At 44.4% G+C, this 27,410-nt stretch overlaps 1 protein-coding gene across 5 annotated transcripts in view; it reads right to left on the reverse strand.

Annotated features, from left to right (window-relative positions):
* Positions 1-27,410, reverse strand: part of CFAP57 (cilia and flagella associated protein 57) — a 146,218-nt gene that overhangs the window by 24,027 nt on the left and 94,781 nt on the right. For 4 of the 5 annotated variants that reach the window (XM_038412189.1, XM_043491334.1, XM_043491338.1 and 1 more), the window contains 6 exons: positions 24,758-24,931; positions 23,641-23,799; positions 22,735-22,878; positions 2,640-2,756; positions 1,139-1,273; positions 910-1,053 (listed from right to left, as the gene is read on the reverse strand). In XM_038412189.1, the coding sequence (XP_038268117.1) occupies positions 910-1,053; positions 1,139-1,273; positions 2,640-2,756; positions 22,735-22,878; positions 23,641-23,799; positions 24,758-24,931 (873 nt within the window). The remainder of the gene's footprint in view (positions 1-909; positions 1,054-1,138; positions 1,274-2,639; positions 2,757-22,734; positions 22,879-23,640; positions 23,800-24,757; positions 24,932-27,410) is intronic. The other variant, XM_043491336.1, reaches the window with a different exon arrangement.

Below are 27,410 nucleotides of genomic sequence, written 5' to 3' on the forward strand. Positions count from 1 at the left end.
TGCCTGCAAGCTATTTTGACTCTCCTTCACTTGTGTCATGAACACAGAGCATACTGAGCATTTTGATGTAGAATAACCTCTTCCCAAACATGGAAGATATCTAGTATGAGTAACGCCTGCCAGGAACCTGATGGACAGGAAACCTATTTCTTAAAGCCCAGCTTCTTAGTCTTCATTTCTATCATCCTGGTACTAACAGAATTTATCTAAAACTACTTAGAACTACTTAAATTTTAAACTAACTATGACTGAATTAACTAGAGTAAAACTAATCTAACTAGGCACTTGAAGTACAGATCCAGGACAATCCCAGAGTAGTTCCTAATCCATCAGATGGTCATGGCTGAAAGGAATTGAGGTGAGGAACTGAGGAACACCTTTTATACCCTCAACCTCACAATCACTGAGGGGAGGAGCAAGGAAGGCACTTGAGGGCTCTAGTGGGCACTGCTAGCTAAGATTCCATTATCCAGCCTGCACCAGTTGGAGCATCCCATGACTGGGAATATGCAGAGGATACCTGAAGAAGAATTACATTATACAAAGAAAAGCCTGATATTCACATATAGTGGAGACCCCTTCCTCCTGCAATTTACACCGTGAAAGTGTAAACTTTCACACAGAGACTGGAAATAGCAACTGTTCCAGCCATCTCTTCCCTTACAGATCCCACTCCACCCCATCCATCAGTTTGAGAAAACACGGCACTTTTAAACACCTTCTCTTCAGCCACTTAGAAAACTTCCAGAGTTCCAGTCTAAGTGGAACTCTGGGAGGGTATCAAACAGAAATCTTCTCAGACTCCTGAGAATCTACTGCAGCAAGGAAGCCTGAGAAAAAGGAATTATCTTGTGTGCAGCTTCTCCCTCCATCTGCCCCTGCCACGAGCAAAGAAAATGGGCCATGTACCTGCATGATGCGCACATTATCAGCTCGGTGGATCTCACTTTCCTTCACCACCTTCTTCTTCAGCATTGCCAGATTTCTCTCAAGATGCTCTCTCTGCCGGGTGTACTCCTGCTGCAGATCTGTGTCAACCCCCACAATTTCCACCTGACGAGAGACAATACATAGGCTCAGAAGATGTGACACCAGAAATGCGCTCATCTACCATGGAGAGGAAAGACCCCTAACTCACCATGTCTGCCTGCTGCACGTATTTGTCGTAGAGTTCCCGGATCCCCTCCTTCAGTTTTTTGGGCTCCTGGATGAAGCCCACACAATTATGAAGATCTGTTTGAAACCGCTTCACAAGAGCTTCCATGTCTCGCTCCTGCAAGAATTATACACGAACAACCACTCAGAGCCCGCTGTCATGCATGAGGACCTCCTGGAAGCTCTAGCTCAATTGTTGAGAATCCTCATGTGTTCTTATTTATATTTTTTGTTTTTAAGAAAGTGCCATCTGGACATCTCCCAGTTGGAGAGAGAACCTTCTTGGCCTTTGAGTGCTGTCACACTTAAGACAGTAACAAATCTTGCCAATAACTAACACTTCTCACCCCATGAGAATTGCATTATTACTTGTACTGCACTGGTGCTTGGAGGCCCCATTCAGGTTAAGGAACCTGTTATCTTGGACACTGCACAAACACTAGGGTTATCAGACAGCAAATGTGAAAAATTGGGATGGGGGTGAGGGTAATAGGAGCCTATATAAGAAAAAGCCCCCAAAATTGGGACTGTCCCTATCAAATCGGGACATCTGGTCACCCTAACAAACACATAGGCTGATGTAGATCCTGCCCAAAGAGCTTACAATCTTACTAGAAACAAGATGCAACAAGTAAATATAACAGGTGACAGGACAGAAAAACAGGTGCAGATGGTAGCTATGTTCTTAATTTGATGGCTTCATTATCAACACCCTCTCCTCATTCTCTCTGGCGCAAAATTTCTTATTTGCTCACTCTATACCCTGCCTGCTTCCCCAATCCTGTCCTTGGCTACTAAATTCCTTCATGCCCACTTTCAAACCTCTTGCTTCTTCCTCTCTGACCTTTCATACACCTCTGACGTGGTTCCTTCAACTATAAGTATGCCTTGATATCCATGCACAACTCCCCCTCACACCTTTCCTGACTAATTACTGCATGTCATTGCAGAAGTCCAGCCCAGATGGTACTCTTGGGAGGGAATAGGTTGCTAAGGCCATATATTCCCAAACTCTCTGCCTTGGGTGTGGCAGAGAGGTTCGTTTAGCCCTCTCCCCAACTACTCTATGAATCCTAAGTGAATACACAGAGCTTGCAGCATATCCAGAAGGACAATGCACACAGGCTCTGTTAGACCAAATGGCTGGAGCTTCAGTACTATCTACCTCTCTGTAATATCCAACTCTCCCACAAGCCTTCATACTTGGAATGCTTGTGTCTCTGATCCCTCCTGCCAGAGCCTCTCTTCTGCACAATACCCAAGAAGGGAAACTCTGTCCTCAAAGCCATGCATCTATACTATTCATGTTCCTGACAGCTTGCATTTTGTATGACTTGAGCAACGGGGGTGTCTGAGGTCAGGTCACTGGAAGATGAGCAGTCCTTTTTGGAAACTGGAAGAGGGGCAATCTGGGCCATCTGGTCCAGGACTCCCCAAAATGAACTTGGCTGAAAGTTCTCTGCCATCAAGGTTGTGCCCCATACCTTCTGCTGCTCCTTGTGCATCTCATGGTCAGTGGCCTTTAGCTTCTGTCGTAGCTCTGTGATGTTCAGTTCCAGCTGCATGTTCTGCTGGTGGAAACGTTCCAGTTCTCCCTCCATCTGCAAGGAAGCAAAAGAAGGGGATTGGGACTGTGAAAGAGACATGAGTGACAGAAAAACACAGATTACAAAACCGAAGGGATCTAATATACAGGCCATAGAACTTCCCCAAAATAATTCCTACAACATATCTTTTATACAAACATCCAATCTTGATTTTAAAATAGTCAGTGGTGGATAATCTATCATGACTCTTGGTAAATTGTTCCAATGGTTAATTACCTTCACTGTCAAAAATGTAAGCCTTATTTCCAGTCTGAATTTGCCTAGCTTCAACTTCCAGCCATTGGATTGTGTTAGATCAGAGATGGGCAAACTATGGCCCACGGGCCACATCCAGCCCGTGGGACCGTCCTGCCCAGCCCTTGAGCTCCCGGCCTGGGAGGCTAGTCCCCGACCCCTCCCCTGTTGTCCCCTCTCCCCTGCAGCCTCACCTCGCCGCGCCACCAGTGCTCTGAGTGGTGGGGTTGCGCACTCCTGCCGAGCAGAGAGGCAGTGTGCCTAGCTCCGGCCAGGCGGTGCAGCTGCCAGACATGTTGCTCTGAGTGGCACGTTAAGGGGGCTGGGGATTGGATAAGGGGCAAGGGGTCCTGGGGGGCAGTCAGGGGATAGGAAGTAGGGGGTGGTTGGATAGGGCGGAGGTTCTGCAGGGAGGGGGGAGAAAGGGGAACGGGGGGGTTGGATAGGCGTGGGGTCTGGAGGGGGCTGTCAGGGGGTGGGGTGTGTGGATAGGGGGCAGGAGACTGGGGGCAGTGGGGGTTGGATAAGGGGTGGGATCCTGGGGGGTGGTTGGGGCGGGGGGTCCTGGGAGGGGGGTAGGATGGGTCTGGAGTTCTGAGGGGGGCAGTCAGGGGGCAGGAAGTGGAAGGTGGTGGATAGGGGGTGGGGGCCAGGCTGTTTGGGGAGGCACAGCCTTCCCTACCTGGCCCTCCATACAGTTCTGCAACCCCGATATGGCCCTCGGGCCAAAAAGTTTGCCCACTCCTATATTAGACCTTTCTCTGCTAGATTGACGAGCCCATTAGTAAATATTTGTTGCCCCATGGACATACTTTTAGACTGTAATCAACTCAGCCCTTAACCTTCTCTTTGTTAAGTTAAATAGATTGAGCATTAGAAGGCATGTTTTCTAATCCTTTAATCATTCTGGTAGCTCTTCTCTGAACCTTCTTCAATTTAGCAACATCCTTCTTGAACAGCAGGCACCAGCACTGGACATGGTATTACAGCAACAGTTGTACCAGTGCCAAATATAGAGGTAAAACAACCTCTCTTCTTATATTCAAGATTCCCCTATTTATGCATCCCAGGATCACATTAACTCTTTTAGCCACAGCCTCACACTGGGAGCTCATGTTCATCTGATTATCCACCATGATCTCCAAATCTTTTTTTTAATCCATTAATTTAAATGTGCCATGTTAATTTTATATTGTTCTAGTTTTTTAAATGAAATTAACATGTCACACATTACCCAGACAGTTAGGTAGTTAGCTATCCTCATGTTTAAATAAAATGAAGAAAATAATTTTCTTCACAAATAATCTAATTTTTTCCCTCTTAGTCACTGGGGATAGAATGTAAATATCCTGTTCTTGATCACTGCAGCTATTACCACAGAATTAGTGGGAGAAGAGAGTGGAAACAAGAAAAACATTATCAGATCCTGTATGAGGAGTTAACTGTTTTTTTAACAATTGGTTGACAGGAAGTCAGAGTATACCACACTGATTTTGCTGGCTGTCAGCGACCCTCCAGAATGGGCAGAGAAAACTTGTAGAGGTATTTCCAAGGATTTAAAAGACAGGATGAGACATTTCCACCAGTAAAACAGGGTAATTTTAAAGTAGAAACCCTTCGGCTAACTAACTCAGAAAGTGAGGAAGCTGAGGCTACTCCCACATTTTCATCTGGAGAGTTCCTGGTCCTGATGCAAAATCTTGATTTCTAGAGGTGCATCACCTTCCTCTGCTTCATCATATAAGATGTTTTGGATCAGCACAGGGGACTTATTGCTTGGTATCAGATCCGAGTGTCCCAGATCTACAGAAACATCATTGCTTCCATGCAGAACCAAGGTCGTACCTCTTGAAGGAGCTCGATATGGAAATCCTGGAGTTGGACAGTATGGCCAAGGCATCAGTAGAGGCCCTTGCCACTCCTGCCAACTTGCCCAGTGTGGCATAATATCATAGTTAGAAGGATGCATGAATTTATGATAGTCTGATTAAAAATATACCCCTCAAGATTGAGCCTCTGGAAAAACAGTTGGATCACTCTCTTCCTCTGAATGCAGATTCTGAGCCCAGATCTGATAAGAAAATAAACTGGGGATACCACTCAGGTAGAGATCCACAACAGCAACAGAGGTGATAGAGTTCAGATGACTGTTACATTCTGATGCACCCCAGAACAGCAATCCCCCGATGAAAAAATGAAGTAAGAAACGCAAGTAGATTGTCAGTCAAAACAAGTAATAACCATGAACTGGTTATGCCAGCAACAGCCTGAACAAAAATATAACAGTTGGAACAAGAGATAGGCCCTGAATAGCTTTCCCCACTGCAAAAGAAACAGGGACAGAAACATCAAGTTCAGGGAGCAGGAACCAGGCAAAAAAACAGGAACAAGAACCAGGAAAGCAACACACACACACACACACCAGTCATCATAATTTCTTTCCCTTCTCCCCAAAAATTCAGTGGTACCTAGCAATGTTCCCTCTAATTTTTCCCATCCATCTGTGGAATTAATTTTGTTATGTGCACCAAATTATTGCGGTAATGTGCAGATGTGTGCCACCAAGAGAAACAAAAAAACTAGATATAATATATATATTTAAAAATTTACCATAGGGATAATTACTTCAGCCACGACAGGTTAGGCATTTTAGTACTCACTACTCAAAGAATTAAATTTAAGCGTAAGAGAGAAATAAAAATTATGAATGGCATAGACCAGTCAAAAAACTCAAACAACAGCACTTCGAAAGAATATAATTACAGAGTGTATGTGCACTGCAGGAAGTATCAAGTAGTAACAACACCACCACCAACACAAGTATGTGTTGGGAGATTAGTGTGAAAGACAGAGTGTGTGTGTGTATGTGTGTGTGTGTGTGAGAGAGAGAGAGAGAGAGTGTGTGTGTGTATGTGTGAGAGGCAGTGTGTGTGAGAGAGAGACACACACGTGTTGCCCCTTTAAGTACATTGCCCTTTTAAGTAGATTGGCGCTCAAAGCAGACACAGCAGCAGCCACCAGCAAGCTCCCTCCGTCCCACCCCTGAGTCCTATTGCACCCCCCCCGCCTGCTCTGCAGAGTTGGGATAAAGGGCAGGGAGGACACTCTGTCATCAGTTCCACCCTCATCCCCACTATACATAGCAAGCAGGAGGCTCCAGGGAGCAGCTCCAAGGCAGAGGGCAGGAGCAGCATGGCAGTGGAGGGAAGGGACACCTGAAGTGCATGGCACTTGATAGCCTGCTGGACAACCACGTGGTAGAGTTGCCAACTTTCTAATTGCACAAAACTGAACACCCTAGCCCCACCCCTTCCCCAAGGCCCCACCCCTGCTCATTACATTCTGTCTCCCTCAGTGGCTCGCTCTTCCCCACCCTCACTCACTTTCACTCGGCTGGGCAAGGAGATGGGGTGTGGGAAGGGATGAAGGCTCTGGGCTGGTGGTGCTGGCTTTGGGGTGGGGCCAAGGATGAGGGGTTTGGGATGCAGGAGGGGGCTCCAGGCTGGAGGATGGGGCTGAGGGATTTGGAGTGTGGGAGGGGGCTGCGGGTTGAGGCAGGGGGTTGGAGTGCGGGGGGGGGGGTGAGAGTTCTGGGCTGGGGCCAGGGATGAGGGCTTTGGGGTGGCTCAGGGCTGGGGCAGGAGGTTGGGGCTCAGTGTTGGAGCACGGGTTCACCTTGGGCGGCTCTTGGTCAGTGACACAGCTGGGGGGCTAAAGCAGGGTGCCTGTCTTTCTTGGCATTGTGCCAAGACACCGCTCCCAAGCTCCCATTGGCCAGTTCCCAGCCAATGGGAGTGGGTAGCCGGTGCTTGGGGTGGGACAGCGCACAGAGCCCTGTGGTCCCCCCACCTAGGACCCGGACCTGCTGACTGCTTCTGGGGTGCAGTGCGGTGCTAGCTAGGATAGGTAGGGACTAGCCTGCCTCAGTGCTGCCGCCAACTGGACCGGAGCCACCAGGGTCCCTTTTTGACAGGGTGTTCTATCAAAAGCCGGACACCTGGCCACCCTACCGCATGGCTGCAGAGCTTAGAGGGAACTTAGGCTAGCCGAAGGCACCAGGTATCCAAGGACCTCTTATTTAGCTCAGGTGCAACTTTCCCAACTGGCCACATATAATTGTAAGCAGAAAAATCATCCTCTTCTCTCTTTGTTCCCTTTTCAGAAGGCAGTATATCTTGCTGATTAGCAATGCATTCTCCACGTGGTAACTGCACTCGCCATGTTCCCTGCACAGGTATCGAAAACACTTCCATACCCTCGCCTAACATATGCTGCTTGCATGGATATGCTTGTTGAAACTCACATATTTCCTAGTCACATCAGCTGGCTTCAATGATGGCAAAGGGATGGAATGAATATTTTCCATAAGCTTAGACAATGTGGCCCTCACAGGTCAGCTGAAGAGCTGATAGAATGAGGTTTCTCCAGTACTTTCATGAGCTTTGTTCCAAATATCATATAAAGCACAATTTAATGCAATAGGGAAGGGTGTATCTGCACATTCCTCCAGTATATGAGCTACATACTTCTTCAGAGTCCCATGCAGTCTCTCCATTATGCTATTTCCTTGAAGATGGTACACAGCAGATTTATAATGTACTGTATCAATACTTGTCAAAGCCTTCAAACTGTGCCTGCTGAATTGGAATTAATTTGCAAACTGGATACAATTAACTTAGGCTTGACTAGAGACTGGGAATGGATGAGTCATTACACAAAGTAAAACTATTTCCCCATGTTATTTCTCCCCCCCCCCACCACCCCACTGTTCCTCAGATATTCTTGTTAACTGCTGGAAATAGCCTACCTTGCTTGTCACCATGAAAGGTTTTCCTCCTTTCCCCCCCCTGCTGCTGGTGATGGCTTATCTTAAGTGATCACTCTCCTTACAGTGTGTATGATAAACCCATTGTTTCATGTTCTCTGTGTGTGTATATCAATCTCCCCTCTGTTTTTTCCACCAAATGCATCCAATGAAGTGAGCTGTAGCTCACGAAAGCTTATGCTCTAATAAATTTGTTAGTCTTTAAGGTGCCACAAGTACTCCTTTTCTTTATAAGGTGTCCCATTAACTGAAACAAGGCTCTCCAGTAGGCCAAACAGAGTGACTCAGGTGGTTAAGCAAGAAATTAGCTCCTTTGCAATGCCTTGTGAAGTTACGAATGCAAAGAGGTATCATGAGTAATAGTCTATAACAGTCACCAGTGTCAAGTATCAGAGGGTTAGCCGTGTTAGTCTGGATCTGTAAAAGCGGCAAAGAGTCCTGTGGCACCTTATAGACTAACAGACGTATTGGAGCATAAGCTTTTGTGAGTGAATACCCACTTCATCGGATGCATGTAGTGGAACTTCCAGAGGCAGGTATAAATATGAAAGCAAGAATCAGGCTAGGGATAATGAGGTTAGTTCAATCAGGGAGGATGAGGCCCTCTTCTAGCAGTTGAGGCATGAACACCAAGGGAGGAGAAACTGCTTTTGTAGTTGGCGAGCCATTCCCGGTCTTTGTTTAATCCTGAGCTGATAGTGTCAAATTTGCAAATGAACTGAAGCTCAGCAGTTTCTCTTTGAAGTCTGGTCCTGAAGTTTTTTTTGCTGCAGGATGGCTACCTTTCAATCTGCTACTGTGTGTCCAGGAAGATTGTTCTCCTACAGGTTTTTGTATATTGCCATTCCTAATATCTGATTTGTGTCCATTTATCCTTTTACGTAGGGACTGTCCAGTTTGGTCGATGTACATAGCAGAGGAGCATTGCTGGCACACGATGGCATATATTACATTGGTGGATGTGCAGGTGAATGAACCGGTGATGGTGTGGCTGATCTGGTTAAGTCCTGTGATGGTGTCGCTGGTGTAGATATGTGGGCAGAGTTGGCATCGAGGTTGGTTGTGTGGATTGGTTCCTGAGTTAAAGTTACTATGGTGCGGTGTGTAGTTGCTGGTGAGAATATGTTTCAGGTTGGCGGGTTGTCTGTGGGCGAGGACTGGCCTTCCTCCCAAGGCCTGTGAAAGTGAGGGATCGTTGTCCAGGATGGGTTGTAGATCACGGATGATGCGTTGGAGAGGTTTTAGCTGAGGACTGTATGTGATGGCCAGTGGAGTTCTGTTGGTTTCTTTCTTGGGCTTGTTTTGCAGCAGGAGGCTTCTGGGCACATGTCTGGCTCTGTTGATCTGTTTCCTTATTTCCTCGTGCGGGTATCGTAGTTTTGAGAATGCTTGGTGAAGATCTTGTAGGTGTTGGGCTCTGTCTGAGGGGTTGGAGCAAATGCGGTTGTACCTCAGCGCTTGATTGAAGACAATGGATTGTGTGGGATGGAAGTTGGAGGCATGAAGGTAGGCATAGTGGTCGGTGGGTTTTCGGTATAGGGTGGTGTTAACGTGATCATCACTTATTTGCACCGTGGTGTCTAGGAAGTGGACCTCCCATGTAGATTGGTCCAGGCTGAGGTTGATGATGGGCTGAAAGCTATTGAAATTGTGGTGGAATTCTTGCAGGGTTTCCTTCCCATGGGTCCAGATGATGAAGATGTCATCAATGTAGCATAGGTCAAGAAGGGGCATGAGTGGACGAGAGCTGAGGAAGCGTTGTTCAAGGTCAGCCATAAAAATGTTGGCACATTGTGGGGCCATGTGAGTGCCCACAGCGGTGCCACTGGTCTGGAGGTATATATTGTCACCAAATTTGAAATAATTGTGCATGAGGATAAAGTCACAGAGCTCAGGAACCAGTTGTGGTGTGGCATCATCACGGATACTGTTCCTGACAGCTTGTATTCCACCTGTATGTGGGATGTTTGTGTAGAGACCCTCTACATCCATGGTGGCTAGGATGGTATTTTCTGGAAGATCACCAATGCATTGTAGTTTTCTCAGGAAATCAGTGTAAGGTATGTATTTTAGTTTTTTGTCTTAGCCCAGTACTTCGCCTTAATCCTTTCTTCTGCTGAGGGGGCAGCGGAAAGTCCTGCCGCTGACTGAGCCATTCCTTGCCACAGGGCACTCATGTGTCAGCGTACCTGTAACCACAGAGCCAGGACATGAGGACTGTGTCTTGATGGCAATAAACCTGGCCTAGTACCTTTGCCACTAAACTGTGCCTGTGGTCTTCCTTTATGAGTAACATCAAAGTCTACTGAACTAACAGGCTGCAGTATCTACTAGTAATATTGAAGCGTCAAGGGCAGAAGCACCAGGTAGCCTAAACAGAACTACCAAGGCAACAACATTTCAGCTGAACCAGCTATCTTGTGCAGAGCTGGGAAAGCACATGGAAAGAACACACAAACATGCAAGCCAATTGGCAACAAGGGCGAGAGTAGAACTGTGCCTATATCCTGATTGCATGCATCAGTCTGAATCGTTACAGACTTCCGTGGATCAAAATAAACATGAGATTGGATATGACAGAGGGCTTGATGCAGAGATTCAAAAGCATGCTTCTTTAGTGCAACCAACCAGCCCTGCCCTGGGTTAAATCCCACAGTAGCTTGGAAAGGGTACTAAAATGGGGCATAGGAACCCCACCTATGTATTGAGAGAGGCCAAAGAATGAACATAAACCATTATGATAAATGGGAATTTATCCCATTGGGGAAGAAAACTAGTAAAGCCTCTCCTACGATAGTGCTTGCGGTGTGCTATAGACCTCCGGGATCTAATTTGGATATGGATAGAGTCCTTTTTAATGTCTTTAATCAAGTAAATACTAATGGAAACTGCGTGATCATGGGAGACTTTAACTTCCCAGATATAGACTGGAGGACCAGTACTAGTAATAATAATAGGGCTCAGATTTTCCTAGATGAGATAGCTGATAGATTCCTTCATCAAGTAGTTGCTGAACCGACTAGAGGGGATGCCATTTTAGATTTAATTTTGGTGAGTAGCGAGGACCTCATAGAAGAAATGGTTGTAGGGGACAATCTTGGCTCAAGTGATCATGAGCTAATTCAGTTCAAACTAAATGGAAGGATTAACAAAAATAAATCTGCAACTAGGGTTTTTGATTTCAAAAGGGCTGACTTTCAAAAATTAAGGAAATTAGTTAGGGAAGTGGATTGGACTGAAGAACTTATGGATCTAAAGGTAGAGGAGGCCTGGGATTACTTTAAATCAAAACTGCAGAAGCTATCGGAAGCCTGTATCCCAAGAAAGGGGAAAAAATTCATAGGCAGGAGTTGTAGACCAAGCTGGATGAGCAAGCATCTTAGAGAGGTGATTATGAAGAAGCAGAAAGCATACAGGGAGTGGAAGATGGGCGGGATCAGCAAGGAAAGCTACCTAATTGAGGTCAGAAGATGTAGGGATAAAGTGAGAGAGGCTAAAAGTCGAGTAGAGTTGGACCTTGCAAAGGGAATTAAAACGAATAGTAAAAGGTTCTATAGCCATATAAATAAGAAGAAAACTAAGAAGGAAGAAGTGGGGCCGCTTAACACTGAGGATGGAGCGGAGGTTAAAGATAATCTAGGCATGGCCCAATATCTAAACAAATACTTTGCCTCAGTCTTTAATAAGGCTAAAGAGGATCTTGGGGATAATGGTAGCATGACAAATGGGAAGGAGGATATAGAGGTAGATATTACCATATCAGAGGTAGAAGCGAAACTGAAACAGCTTAATGGGACTAAATCGGGGGGCCCAGATAATCTTCATCCAAGAATATTAAAGGAATTGGCACCTGAAATTGCAAGCCCATTAGCAAGAATTTTTAATGAATCTGTAAACTCAGGAATAGTACCGAATGATTGGAGAATTGCTAATATAGTTCCTATTTTTAAGAAAGGAAAAAAAAGTGATCCGGGTAACTACAGGCCTGTTAGTTTGACATCTGTAGTATGCAAGGTCCTGGAAAAAATTTTGAAGGAGAAATTAGTTAAGGACATTGAAGTCAATGGTAAATGGGACAAAATACAACATGGTTTTACAAAAGGTAGATCGTGCCAAACCAATCTAATCTCCTTTTTTGAAAAAGTAACAGATTTTTTAGATAAAGGAAATGCAGTGGATCTAATTTACCTAGATTTCAGTAAGGCATTTGATACCGTGCCACATGGGGAATTATTAGTTAAATTGGAGAAGATGGGGATCAATATGAACATCAGAAGGTGGATAAGGAATTGGTTAAAGGGGAGACTGCAACGGGTCCTACTGAAAGGCGAACTGTCAGGTTGGAGGGAGGTTACCAGTGGAGTTCCTCAGGGATCAGTTTTGGGACCAATCTTATTTAATCTTTTTGTTACTGACCTTGGCACAAAAAGTGGGAGTGTGCTAATAAAGTTTGCAGATGATACAAAGCTGGGAGGTATTGCCAATTCGGAGAAGGATCGGGATATTATACAGGAGGATCTGGATGACCTTGTAAACTGGAGTAATAGTAATAGGATGAAATTTAATAGTGAGAAGTGTAAGGTTATGCATTTAGGGATTAATAACAAGAATTTTAGTTATAAGTTGGGGACGCATCAATTAGAAGTAACGGAAGAGGAGAAGGACCTTGGAGTATTGGTTGATCATAGGATGACTATGAGCTGCCAATGTGATATGGCTGTGAAAAAGCTAATGCGGTTTTGGGATGCATCAGGAGAGGCATTTCCAGTAGGGATAAGGAGGTTTTAGTACCGTTATACAAGGCACTGGTGAGACCTCACCTAGAATACTGTGTGCAGTTCTGGTCTCCCATGTTTAAAAAGGATGAATTCAAACTGGAGCAGGTACAGAGAAGGGCTACTAGGATGATCCGAGGAATGGAAAACTTGTTTTATGAAAGGAGACTTAAGGAGCTGGGCTTGTTTAGCCTAACTAAAAGAAGGTTGAGGGGAGATATGATTGCTCTCTATAAATATATCAGAGGGATAAATACAGGAGAGGGAGAGGAATTATTTAAGCTCAGCACCAATGTGGACACAAGAACAAATGGGTATAAACTGGCCACCAGGAAGTTTAGACTTGAAATCAGACGAAGGTTTTTAACCATCAGGGGAGTGAAGTTTTGGAATAACCTTCCAAGGGAAGCAGTGGGGGCAAAAGATCTATCTGGTTTTAAGATTCTACTCGATAAGTTTATGGAGGAGATGGTATGATGGGATAATGGGATTTTGGTAAGTAATTGATCTTTAAATATTCAGGGTAAATAGGCCAAATCCCCTGAGATGGGATATTAGATGGATGGGATCTGATTTACTATAGAAAACTCTTTCCTGGGTATCTGGCTGGTGAATCTTGCCCATGTGCTCAGGGTTTGGCTGATTGCCATGTTTGGGGTCGGGAGGGAGTTTTCCTCCAGGGCAGATTGGAGAGGCCCTGGAGGTTTTTTTGCCTTCCTTTGTAGCATGGGGCATGGTTGACTGGAGGGAGGCTTCTCTGCTCCCTCAAAGTTTTGAACCATGATTTGAGGACTTCAATAGCTCAGACATGGGTGAGGTTTTTCATAGGAGTGGGTGGGTGACATTCTGTGGCCTGCGCTGTGCAGGAGGTCGGACTAGATGATCAGAGTGGTCCCTTCTGACCTTAGTATCTATGAATCTATGAATCTATGATCAGTGAGTAGGTTAGTGAAGCAACAGCTTGCTTCAGGTGTCAGTTTCACACTGTCATCTGACAGAGAATGTCCTAGAAACGCTACAGCATCTTAACTACACTTGGCTGCATTCAACTTTACATCAGCTTGTTGGAGTTGGGTTAGTACCTGATCCAGAAAAGAATCATGTTCAGGAAAGGTCTTAGTAAAGATGAGAATGTCATCCAAATAGCAATATGCACCCTGGATATTATCAAAGAGCTGACAGACAACTCTCTGAAACACCTCCGGAGCAGAGACTAAGCCAGAAGGAAGACACTGCTAGCAGTACCTCCCAAATGATGTGCTGAAAGTCAATAATAGCTGCAAATTCTCTGCCACAAGTATTTGCCAATAACTTGACTGGTAGTCCAACAGACAGAAAATTCAAGATCCACTTACCTAGCAAATCTCCTTTTTGAAGATTGGCAGTTGAAATGGCTCACATTTGACATATTTATTAAGTGCCTGTGACAGGGTGTACCCGGTACACTGCTGGAGGCCCTACAATCCTACTACATCCAGCCCCAGAAAGGAATAGCGGAAGTGGGTCCTCTAGGCCTGCCTAGAGATTCCTTGTGGAAGCAGCCAATCAGAATGGAAGCAGCCTATGAGCAGGCTCAGCTAAGAGGAGCAGCAGGGCTATTCTTGGCTGGGTCCAGAAGGACGAGGAACGGTGCTCCTCTCTGGCCAAAGGAGCTTTACAGACTGCATTTACTGGACCTGGGAGAGAGGACCTGAGAAAGAACTTTAGCCCTAAGGTAATGGGAAAAGGTAAAGGGACCAGGTAGGAAGAGGCCCAGGGAATGCAGCAGCAATTAATTAAAGGAAGTCATACGTGGTTGCTGTTTATAGGGTCTCTGGATTGGAATTCAGAATAGTGGGTGGGCCCAGGTTCTCCCAACAGCCACTGGCAAAGTGGCCTAAGCCCTGAGAAGGGTACAAAGCTCCTTCAGAAGCCCAAGAATAGGCTGGATTTAAAGGGCCCAGAGATGGGGCTGAAGACTCTGGTGAGGGCAGACAGTTTGGTGAACTCTTTGCTACCGTGGAAGGGGTACATATTTGACTCTGTGATTTGAATGGAAGGCTGAGCCATTGAAGACCCAGCTAGTGAGGCTGGCAACCTACACGGAACACCAGGAACAGAAAAAGATTGCAATACCACAACAGCCACTAGAGGGCACTTAGGAGGTGAGCGCCGCCTATCACAGTGCCCTAAAATCTGTGCGCAGTTGAATACTGGCATCCTACTTATACAAGATCACTGTGGATGAGCTCCAATCTGTAGACCCTTCCATCTCCACCATTATCTTTCATGTGTTGCAGTTCTGCTCAGATCTTGTCCACAAGTGCAAGGAGGTAAACAACGTGCAGGTGGTGTACAATGTGCAGGTGGTGCAAAGGACTTGGCATTCAAAGCTAACACAGAGAGAACACACACTGTCTCCATTAAATAAATCCTGGTGTCTCTGAACAATACTTTGGGCATTCCCTTCTATTATAGCCAACATAGCCACACCTGAGGTGTCCTGTGCAAATTAATGTATAATACCAAGCTGTAAGTACAGATCATACAACACTAATGGGACAGCATTAACAACTGTTCCTTTAACAATGTAAAACTATGCAGTCCAGGCTATGCCTTTGTAAAGCACAGAAGATACAGCTTCACCCACTGTCTGCAAGGCATACAAATTCCAAGCTTTTATCACCACTGTACTCAGACAAATGTCCAAACTGTGAACTAACTCAGAGGGGAGAACGTTAACTTCAGCACCCATATCCACCATGCACTTGAGTGGTGTACCATTAATTTCCACAATACAGGATACCAGCTCCAGCACCTTGCCACATGAGAAGACTGTAGTAAAGGAAATATCAGAGTCTCTGGTAACAATAGTCTCATGTGGTTCCACATTCACAGTATGCACTTCAGGCCTCCTATCTCTGTGAACCACTGTACCATGTCACCCTAACTTAAAGAGGCCTTCTTTCCCACAAGCCTGGAACACAGTAGTTCTAACTGGGCAGGTAGGGAAACTGGCAAAGTGATCCATACGACCACAGCAGAAACAATGAGGAACTGACAACTCTAGCTGCTGAGGCCTTGGAGAGAGAGTAGGTAGCATTGTATGACTGTGGGTGATGGAATTAGGAGGAGCAGCTGATAGTTTAAATGTAGACAAAAAGATTGCAACAGTCTGAATCATAGAACCCTTTTCAGCTCTAGCCTCTCAAATGCCTCACTCTTAGCAACCATGGCATTAAAAATTAGCATTCTAACATCTTCTGCCAGTAGCCATTTGCCCAAGCAGTCACTGACTACATCAATCACAGAAATATCCCTGAACATGATCATTATAACGTCCTCAAATTCCTGGGTCAACTGCCACAAATGACATGCAAACTCACACATGGTTTTGTTGGGTGGCTGGTGAGCTTCAAAAAACGTTTTCCTCTTTAACAGAACAGAATTACCAGTACCAAAATACTCGTGACACTGAACAGTTACATAAAAGGAAAACTTGGGCTTTGAGAATCCATCATAAATATCAGTGCCATTATGACATAAGCAGTTCTGCAACAAGGGTAACCTAGCAACCTCAGAGTCAGCACAAGCTGCACATAGTTCAAAAAATTCCTAATAACGTAACAATTCAACAGGCTGCATGGGTTTCAGAATAGATATAGGTTTCAGAGTAGCAGCCATGTTAGTCTGTATCCACAAAAAGAAAAGGAGTATTTGTGGCACCTTAGAGACTAACAAATTTATTTGAGCATAAGCTTTCATGAGCTACAGCTCACTTCATCAGTCAGTAGGTTTCCAGTATAGGGTGGTGTTTATGTGACCATCGCTTATTAGCAGTGTAATGTAGAACAGCTTATGCTCAAATAAATTTGTTACAGGTTTCAGAGTAGCAGCCGTGTTAGTCTGTATTCGCAAAAAGAAAAGGAGTACTTGTGGCACCTTAGAGACTAACAAATTTATTAGAGCATAAGCTTTCGTGAGCTACAGCTCACTTCATCGGATGCATTTGGTGGAAAAAACAGAGGAGAGATTTATATACACACACACAGAGAACATGAAACAATGGGTTTATCATACACACTGTAAGGAGAGTGATCACTTAAGATAAGCCATCACCCACAGCGGGGGGGGGGGGGGGGGAAGGAGGAAAACCTTCCATGGTGACAAGCAGGTAGGCTAATTCCAGCAGTTAACAAGAATATCAGAGGAACAGTGGGGGGTGGGGTGGGGGGGAGAAATACCATGGGGAAATAGTTTTACTTTGTGTAATGACTCATCCATTCCCAGTCTCTATTCAAGCCTAAATTAATTGTATCCAGTTTGCAAATTAATTCCAATTCAGCAGTCTCTCGTTGGAGTCTGTTTTTGAAGCTTTTTTGTTGAAGTATAGCCACTCTTAGGTCTGTGATCGAGTGACCAGAGAGATTGAAGTGTTCTCCAACTGGTTTTTGAATGTTATAATTCTTGACGTCTGATTTGTGTCCATTCATTCTTTTACGTAGAGACTGTCCAGTTTGGCCAATGTACATGGCAGAGGGGCATTGCTGGCACATGATGGCATATATCACATTGGTAGATGCGCAGGTGAACGAGCCTCTGATAGTGTGGCTGATGTGATTAGGCCCTATGATGGTATCCCCTGTATAGATATGTGGACAGAGTTGGCAACGGGCTTTGTTGCAAGGATAGGTTCCTGGGTTAGTGGTTCTGTTGTGTGGTGTGTGGTTGCTGGTAAGTATTTGCTTCAGATTGGGGGGCTGTCTGTAAGCAAGGACTGGTCTGTCTCCCAAGATCTGAGAGAGCGATGGCTCGTCCTTCAGGATAGGTTGTAGATCCTTGATGATGCGTTGGAGAGGTTTTAGTTGGGGGCTGAAGGTGATGGCTAGTGGCGTTCTGTTGTTTTCTTTGTTGGGCCTGTCCTGTAGTAGGTGACTTCTGGGTACTCTTCTGGCTCTGTCAATCTGTTTCTTCACTTCAGCAGGTGGGTATTGTAGTTGTAGGAATGCATGATAGAGATCTTGTAGGTGTTTGTCTCTGTCTGAGGGGTTGGAGCAAATGCGGTTATATCGTAGCGCTTGGCTGTAGACAATGGATCGAGTGGTATGATCTGGATGAAAGCTAGAGGCATGTAGAATGAATGGACACAAATCAGACGTCAAGAATTATAACATTCAAAAACCAGTTGGAGAACACTTCAATCTCTCTGGTCACTCGATCACAGACCTAAGAGTGGCTATACTTCAACAAAAAGCTTCAAAAACAGACTCCAACGAGAGACTGCTGAATTGGAATTAATTTGCAAACTGGATACAATTAACTTAGGCTTGAATAGAGACTGGGAATGGATGAGTCATTACACAAAGTAAAACTATTTCCCCATGGTATTTCTCCCCCCCACCCCACCCCCCACTGTTCCTCTGATATTCTTAAAAAGAAAAGGAGTACTTGTGGCACCTTAGAGACTAACAAATTTATTAGAGCATAAGCTTTCGTGAGCTACAGCTCACTTCATCGGATGCATTTCTTTTTGCGAATACAGACTAACACGGCTGCTACTCTGAAATCTGATATTCTTGTTAACTGCTGGAATTAGCCTACCTGCTTGTCACCATGGAAGGTTTTCCTCCTTCCCCCCCCCCCCCGCTGTGGGTGATGGCTTTTCTTAAGTGATCACTCTCCTTACAGTGTGTATGATAAACCCATTGTTTCATGTTCTCTGTGTGTGTGTATATAAATCTCTCCTCTGTTTTTTCCACCAAATGCATCCGATGAAGTGAGCTGTAGCTCACGAAAGCTTATGCTCTAATAAATTTGTTAGTCTCTAAGGTGCCACAAGTACTCCTTTTCTTTTTGCGAATACAGACTAACACGGCTGCTACTCTGAAACCTGTCTGTTTTAGATCTCACCTCTGTGGTACATCGAGGATCCACATACTTACAATCTGGAGGATCCCCAGAATGAGAAACAATGCCACACACCAAAAGATGTTTAGTCTTGGCCTTTTTTCTCAGAACTGAAGGTCCCAGTTCTGCAGAGGCCTCAGGTATAGACTGTCTTTTGTCCAAGACTGTTTCAATTACTGTCTGTACCCTTATTAGAAATGGGTCCAAGGGTTTTGTTACCAAATGCTCAATCTTTTTAAATCTGGAGCTTGGTGCCAAAGTTGGTGCTTTGTAAGTAGAAGGTTTCCTGATACCAGAAGGTCCTGAAGCCTATTCAGGCCTCTTACCTCTTTCATCTAGAGCATTAGGAACCTCAGATCCACAGGTTTTAACTGATAAGGCTTCTTGCAGAAAAGAGGACCTCAAGTCTGTTCTGCCTCTTCTTTCTAGCTCGCAATGTGAAAATCCTGCAGACAGTGCAATGAAAAGGGGGTGCCCTTCTCCTAAGCACCATGCATAGGTGTCTGATGCCTGGAAAACTGCAGGACATGACAAATATCTTTTAAATCTGTATTTCTTGTTCTTCAAATCTGCCATTGCTAACAGTAATACTAATAGTTGTTAATACTTTAAATGTTAGTAACTATATAATTATTAAAAAAGTAAAGATCTTGACACTGAAAAAGGCTCACATCCATCCATGGTCAGTGGTTGGAACTGAGACAGCAACTGCTGCCATGCCTGTTCGTATAGCCCCACCCTCAGAATGTGCTCGAACGCTGAGAGTTGGAGTGGGGATCTGTGAGTACTCTAACAGGCATAATTAATAGAAGACTACACCATTCAACAACATCAATGGGCACATATCCCAAGAGTGGCCACTCCAAGAAAAAGGTAGTCTATACCATGGTGGCATTCTCCACTCCAACCAGTAATCCACATGCAGATATGGTTCACTGTAATATAAAGCGTTCTCAGGGACTGTTTGAGAGCCCAAAAGTTTCATCCCAGATGAAGGCTGGAACCAAGTGGTCCGTGATATGATTCCAACTGTTCTAATCTAGGATCATAGAATCATAGAATCATAGAATCATAGAATATCAGGGTTGGAAGGGACCCCAGAAGGTCATCTAGTCCAACCCCCTGCTCAAAGCAGGACCAAGTCCCAGTTAAATCATCCTAGCCAGGGCTTTGTCAAGCCTGACCTTAAAAACCTCTAAGGAAGGAGATTCTACCACCTCCCTAGGTAACGCATTCCAGTGTTTCACCACCCTCTTAGTGAAAAAGTTTTTCCTAATATCCAATCTAAACCTCCCCCATTGCAATCCAAAACAGAAATTATGGGTGATAATAAAGGTTCCAGAACTGAAGACAAATATCTAGCTGGGGAACTGGATGGTATCTTAGGACAAGACAGGTAAGTTAACAACTGACTTTCTTCTACTCATCTTCTCATTTCCATAGGGCACAGCTCTGTTCAAGGAGAGCTCTCTTTACAGAGTCAGTAATATTGGAGCCGAATGTATGGGAGACATTGGATCTGAATAATGAATCTGAGCATGCACTATAACAGAATTGCTTCTTCTTGGGCTGCCACCTTAACGTGGTGGAGAAGCTTGTATGTACTAAAGACCCCAAGAGCAATGCCATCGGGAGCCTTGTACTCCTGGTAGGGTCATCCAATAACTGAACTCCAGTACACAGATGATAGTTGCACACTCAAAGGAGGATCTACAAATAGCCCTTAACTGCTTCTCTGAAGCTTACAAAAGCCTAGGGCTAACCCTGAACATTGGCAAAACAAAAGTTCTCCACCAGCCGGCTCCCAGTCAATCATCAGACTCAGCAAGGAAGTTCTACATTGACAGAGAAGAACTGGAAGAACTGGAAAAATGTATAATACTTTGCCTACCTTCACAGCCATCTCTCACAGGGGACAAACACAGACATCGAGATTCAGCAAGCCTTGCCTTTGGCAGACTGTCTCGACGGGAGTTCAATAATCACAACATCAGAACACACACTAGACTTTCAGTTTATAAAGCGATGGTAATCCCAACTCTCCTCTATGGCTGCAAAACTTGGGTGACCTACAGAAAACATCTGAAAAACCTAGAATGCCAGCACCAGCACTTTCTCCGGAAGATCTTCAACATGAAGTGGGAGGATCACCGCACTAACTTTAGTGTGCTCACGGAAGCCAACACCTTCAGTATTGAGGCCCTGATTATCTAGCATCAGCTGAGATGGAGCGGGCACTGTGTGCACGTGCCTGATGCATGCCTACCAAAACACTTATTATACCAACTTACCAAAGGAGAAAGGAAAAGGGGAGGCCAAAAGAAATGCTTTAAAGACACCCTTAAAACAAACATCAAGAGATGTGACATTGATACCATGCACTCAGAGACAGTAGCCCAGGACATGGCTAACTGACAAAGACTTGTCAGAGAAGGGATGATCACTTTTGAGGAAAATTGCCTTGCCCTGGTTGCAGAAAAATGACAGAAAAGAAAGGACAGATGACTGTTATTCAGCAATCATGGCCCAACCCTGTCTTCCAACATCACCTGCAATGTTTGCCAATGAGTTTGCAGCGTAAGGATTGGACTCCTCCAGTCACCAAAGGACATGCACAAAAAAATAACCTGTGGAAGAGATCATCCTCGACCTTGAGGGATCGCAGAGAATGATAACAGAATGGCCAGAGCTGTAGTGGCTCTCTCCTTGTTTCCTCAACTAATGGGTCCAGTACATGAGGATCTGGTATAATGAACAAGTCTGCTGCTGAAAGAAGATGTCTGGAGTCTTTACTGCATGCTTGTCTGCTTGGTTCCAATATAATGGGATCTGGAGAGATCTGCAGTTGTGGGGCAGCTCTGCTAACAAAGGGTATATCCCCTGAACACTTTTTAGTCTTAGCTCCCTGAGATAAATGTTTTGGGTCCTTTTTCTGTTTCTTTGAAGTTGTGTCCAGCAAACTAAATGGCACCAATGCAAGTACCTTGTATTATTTAGTTCCCAACTTGGAGGCATTTGATGGTGGAGCAGGTCTAAGATTTTTTCTGGAGCCACCTGTCTTTTCAGCACTGAAGGTTTTACTGCAAGGGCTTCCTGAAGCAGAATGGCCTTCAGTTTGTTCTGCTTCTCCTTTCTCGTCTTTCTTGTAAAAGCAATATATCTAGAACACCTAGAGAGTGTCACTCTCCAAGACAAGTCAGGCACCAAGTGTGTCAATCTGATGACAGATATGGCACTGGACTTGAGGCATGCTGATTGAACCCTGATCTCTTCGCTTTTAGATCCACTGTCTCTCTTGGTTCCGAAGATAATTTAAAAGTAATCTAACATCAAAAACTTTAATAATAAAACCACAAACCTACACTAAAATATCTAAAGTAAAGTGATTTAAACTATTATCTAACCACTAAGCACACTATATAAAAGGGGTCTGGGGTTCTTTCTGAGCTGTTCCTGATCTGTCGCAGCTGGTGGTGGGAAGGAATGAGGTGGTTGTAGTGCCATGCCATTCATTGTAGCTAAACCCCTAGACTGTTCAGGAACAGATGGGGGAGGGGTGCATGAGAGCACCAACCAGCATTATGAATTAAATTCCACCATCTGAACTGCATGAATCTGCTGCATCCCAAGCATGGAAATATGAGGAAGCCATCTGAAGAACTATATAGGCCTAAGGTCTCCAAAGGCTTCAAAAGTTTAGGTGACTTCCTAAATGTCTTAGTTCTAACCAAAAATTTAAAAAACCCCTCAAAATCTGGGGACTGAAGACTAGTTTCTGCGGTGAGAGTGAAGATTTGGAAAGAAAACAATGGGATTAACAGTCTGATGTAAGTGGAAGTCAAACATTCATTCACATAAAATTTTGAATGAAGAATTCCCATAGGTTAGTATTGTACAATTTGATGTCTTATTAAGAAAATGAGTTACACCCTCCTATGCAGAATTTGGCATTAACCATTGTCTGAAACAGGACAACACACTAGTTGGGTCTGATCCACTGCGGCAATTCCCATGTAAAAGAAGATCACCTCAGGGACTTGGTATAAAGAGGAAGGGCTGGCCAATGTGCAGAAGTCATTTTATTGGTAACAAAGAAATCAAGTTTGGATTAAGAGCGAGTCAATACTTTATGCTCATTAAAGAAGGCAAATCAAAGGACAAATGTGGTGCAGTCTCCTAGTACATTTGGCCTATCATCCCTTTGAACACAGGGAGGGCTGGATGGCAGGGGTCAGAAGACTACACTGCTCACCTCCTGGATCTGCTCCTTCATTGCTTTGATATCATTCTCACGGGGTTCTATTTGCTTCTTCAGCTCCTTTATTTTATAATCCAGTACAAACTTGAACTTTTCCAGTTCCTGGTTTTTCTTTTTTAGGTCATAAATCCGCTTCTCCTGGGACAAGTAAACATATGTACAAGTCAGTGCTCTCTGCAAAGACTCAAAGCAAGAGGCCAGTGAGAATCAGACACACACCTCTCAACCAAATCCCTGGAGTGATATCTGGACGTTGAGGGGAAAAAAGACACTATAGCCACAGTTCCTCAGAGAAATGGAAATGGAGATAAGACCTTAACTCACAAATCCCAGAGAGGGACAAGGAACAAGGGGGAGGGAATGACAATATATATATCAGTTACAAAATCCAAGGAAGGGGTAAGATCTGGGGGGAGGGGAGAAACATAGAATATGTCTAACACAGCAACTAGACACCCTTGGCTGGCCTGTGCTAGCCGACTCAGGCTCAAGGGGCTGGGCCTGCGGGGCTGTTTCATTGTTGTGTAGACTTTTGGGCTTGGACTGGAGGTGTAGTGTGAGGGTTCCAGAGCTCAGGCTCCATCTTGAGCCCAGAAGTCTACACAGCAATGAAACAGTTCCGCAGCCCTGCGAGCCCAAGTCGGGTGGCAAGGGTCAGCTGCTTTCTTTGCTGTATAGACATACCCACAGAGTCCTCAACTCTAGGTTGTAAGCTCTTCTTCAAGGCAGGGATTGTGTTCTTGTTCAAGTTTCTTCAGAGCTTAGCACAATGGGACCCAGATACTAATTAGAGTCTCCGAGTGCTACAACAATACAAATAATTGTAATACCAATAGCAGTGTTTGAGTGAGGGGATGGTGACAAAACTCAGCTACTCAGACTGTCATAGCTTTGCCTCACCTTGTCTTGGATAGTCTCATCTCTTTCTTGAATCTCTCTCTTCAGTCCCAGAATATCCTTCTCTAATGACTTAATGACACTTTGCAGCTTCTGCTGTTCCATTCTCATTGTCTCAATGTCATTGCTGCGCTCTTCAATCTCCTTCTGTAAGCTATTGAACTAGAAACACACAAATACTAACTTTCTGCAACACTTTCTGCTTCAATGTCCCAAATAAAAATAAGAAAGATATTTCCTCATATTACCAGGAACTGGAGAGTGATGTGGAAAAATTACCTGACCCTGGGAGAAAGGAAAGATGGTGGAGATGGCTTCATGCTGTGTAGCAACCGGTCACTATATCAGGAATGGTAATCAGGACAGAACTTACAAATGGACATAATGGATCAAACCTCAAATACAGTATATAATCTTATCCTGCTTGAGTTGTACCTGCCCCTGAGAGAGATCTGAGAGGATATGAATTTTCCTTACACTTTGGCAACAATTGTATAGCTTGTCATTCTAATACAGTTATATTTACTTGAAAATTGTTTAAGTGTCACGATGATGACAAACATAACTTTCTACAAATATCTGAGGAGTATAAACACCAAGGAAGGAAAGGAAGTTTTTACTACAAAGGGGTGAAAATTAAGGGAAATGGGATAAAAAGGGGCAAAAAGTTTGGTTGAATACCAGGAATACTTTCCTGACAATAAGATATATATCAAATTGTGGCAAAGTCTCCTGAGAAGCATGAGAAAGTTTAATTGCAAGAGATGGGACTATCTATTATTGTTACTAATTATTTATATAGTGCCCCAAACTGTACTAGATATCAGTAAACTTAGTAGAGGGAAAAGTTCTGCATTGCCCCTGTGGCGGGGGGAACCTATAATTTCTCTTCTCCCTTTAATCTAGTCACTGTTACACCAGAATATAGCTTCTTTTTTTGCTCATATTATTGTAAGATTCCCAAGCTATATTATAGGAAGGAGCAGTTGCCCTTTCATACCTCAGTAAAATGCCGTACATGTCTAGAAATAGATTAGTACTCTCATTGACCACATTCACACTCAACTCAGCCTTAGTATTCCAGGTGCCAGATCAGATTCTCTTAGAGAATTGAAATTACCTTTTTCCTCATGATTCCCGTCTCTCCTTTCAGCCGCAGGTTTGATTCTCTCTCTTCCCAAAGTCGTCTCTCATACTTGATTTTGATTTCCTGGATTTCCCGATCTTCATCTTCTTCAATCTGTTTCTTAGTTTCTTCAAACTCCTGAAGCTGCTGCCTGGCGTCATCCTGTGCCTGGAATCAGGAAAAGAAAACTGGAGACAGAGGTGAGAGAGCAAGAATCTCTAGCATAACTATCAGACTTTGTATTTTGTTCAGTTTCTTCTCAGAGGTGACTGGGAAATAGTAGCAGTGGGTCTATGAGATCTGAAGAAGCTATTGGCGATGGGGAAGAAGAGTTACTTACTTATCTGTAATGATTATTCTCATCTGAGCATACATATATTTTAATAAAAAGAAAAGGAGTACTTGTGGCACCTTAGAGACTAACAAATTTATTAGAGCATAAGCTTTCGTGAGCTACAGCTCACTTCATCGGATGCATTGTAGCTCACGAAAGTTTATGCTCTAATAAATTTGTTAGTCTCTAGGTGCCACAAGTATTCCTTTTCTTTTTGCGAATCCAGACTAACACGGCTGCTACTCTGAAACCTGTCATATATTTTAATGGATCCCTGAGCTTTGACTGCACTAATACTATTTAAACAAATTCCAATTCTAAGATGATTAAATTTCTTTCAAAAAATTGTTAACAGACTGTCACAGGGTGGTGGGCCCCTGTAAATTAAATACATCCAGCTCTTCTGTGCCAGAAGAGGTGCTCCTAGTTTGAACAGTTAGGAGGGCAGGGAAGTACCTGAATCTATACAATATCAGGGAAAGTCTGAGAGAGCAGAGAAACCCGGTGAGTCAGGACTGCAAGGGACAATCAGGAAGAAGACAAATGAGAGCTGCCTGGTCAGTCAGTCAGTCAGACACATGAGAGCTGTCGGAACCCAGAAGTAGTTTTTTGTGGGAAGGCTGAAGGCAGGCAGAGCAAGTGGCATTTGCTGGCTGACCTCCCCAAGCCAGAGACCCAGGGGCCAGAGAGAGCTGAAGGCAGGAAGAGCAGCCAAAGGAGGTGCCTGCTGGCTCTAAGCCAGAAAGCCTGAGCTGAGGGTCGGAGAGGGCTGAAGACAAGGGAACAGTGGAGGATGTAGTAGGAAGAGGGCCTGAAACATAAGGCCTTGTATCAGAGTCCTCGTGTGAGGCCTGAGGCCAGAGCTAAAGTAGTTAAAACTTTGCTGATATCAAACAAAGTTAAGCTGTGAGCAAGAGGCCCTGGCTCTTTTGGCAAGTATAGGGCTGATATTGCAAAAACATCTATTCCTAAGAGTTGCTAGGCACAAAGCACTCATGCAAGCACATTCCAGAAGGGTGGTACCAGAACACCCTGATACCAAACACATTCCCCAAAGAGAAAAGGAACATACTGACCCATCTTAAGGATAAAGTCAGGATGACAGCATGATAGATAGAGATGTTTTGATCGAGCCTACAGGTACAAGGCAACTTGTGGCGCCTTAATACGTCAGGGGTGACACGTAACTTGTTTTTATTGGTGTATAAATATGTATCTCAGAGGCAATGTTTTTGTCTGGCCAAGGGGAGAATGAAAAGTCCTGCCATTCACTGAGCTGGTCCATTGTCACTGGCATACATGTGTTAGTGTACCTGTAACCATTGAGCCTGGGCATTAGCACTGTGCCTTGTCAGCAATAAACCTGACCAAGTTCCGTCGCTGAAAACCAAGTCTGTGGATTTATTGGGTGGTATGCTCGAGGTCTGCTGTGCCAGTTGTCTGTGCAGAGCTGGGACAGCACACAGAGAGAACACATACATGCAGCCAAACATCTGACGACAGAGGGGCTTACCTACTTATACTTGCATAATGGAGAGCTGGTCCCAGAGGGACAGTGAGAGTGCCAGAGTGCGTAAGGGATGTTCCCCTGGTAAAGATGACCTCTCAGTAAGGCTGTGGGGAGTTCCCCCTGGGAAAAGAAGTGTGGTGCTTCAGCTAGAAGGGCAGGGGGAGGCTGTTCCACAGAGGGACAAAAAATGACTGACAAAGAGTCTGGGAGTGACAGCTGGAGCACTGAGGGCAGACTTTTAGCATTCTAGAATCATAGGGACAGAGACACTCCCTACTGGGTTCAGGGATCTAGAACTTTGAAGTGTAGGAGTTCCCACCAAGCCCATGTACACAGGTCTGAGTATGGAGATCTATTAAGGTGGGTGTGGCATTATGCCCCATATTCTTCTTCATAATATTAATATGATAGTAATAGTAATATTATATGAGTATGGCATAATTATAATGTATTTTGTGCAAGATAAGGCATGTGAGATATCACTGAAAAGGTTATAATTTACTGAATCTGATTATCCTACTTGTATACATATATCATTTTTGTATTTGAAGTTAGGAATATCGACTGTGTATCTGTATTACAAATATGTTTACACCTGGGGAATGCCCACTAGGCAGAACGCAATCAGTCTAGATGGATGGCTGGGAAGGGCCATTAGAGAAAACAACAGGCCTTAGAAGAAGTTTATCTCCCACCCGGGAGCCTTTCTGAGGACGCTACAAACCGAGTCCAAGTCACAGCTGCTGTGACATGACAGGGTCATGTGACCAGATCACCTGATACTGGACTGCATCTTGGAATAC

The sequence above is a fragment of the Dermochelys coriacea genome, chromosome 8, assembly GCF_009764565.3.
Source record: "Dermochelys coriacea isolate rDerCor1 chromosome 8, rDerCor1.pri.v4, whole genome shotgun sequence".
NCBI classification, from domain to species: domain Eukaryota; kingdom Metazoa; phylum Chordata; order Testudines; family Dermochelyidae; genus Dermochelys; species Dermochelys coriacea.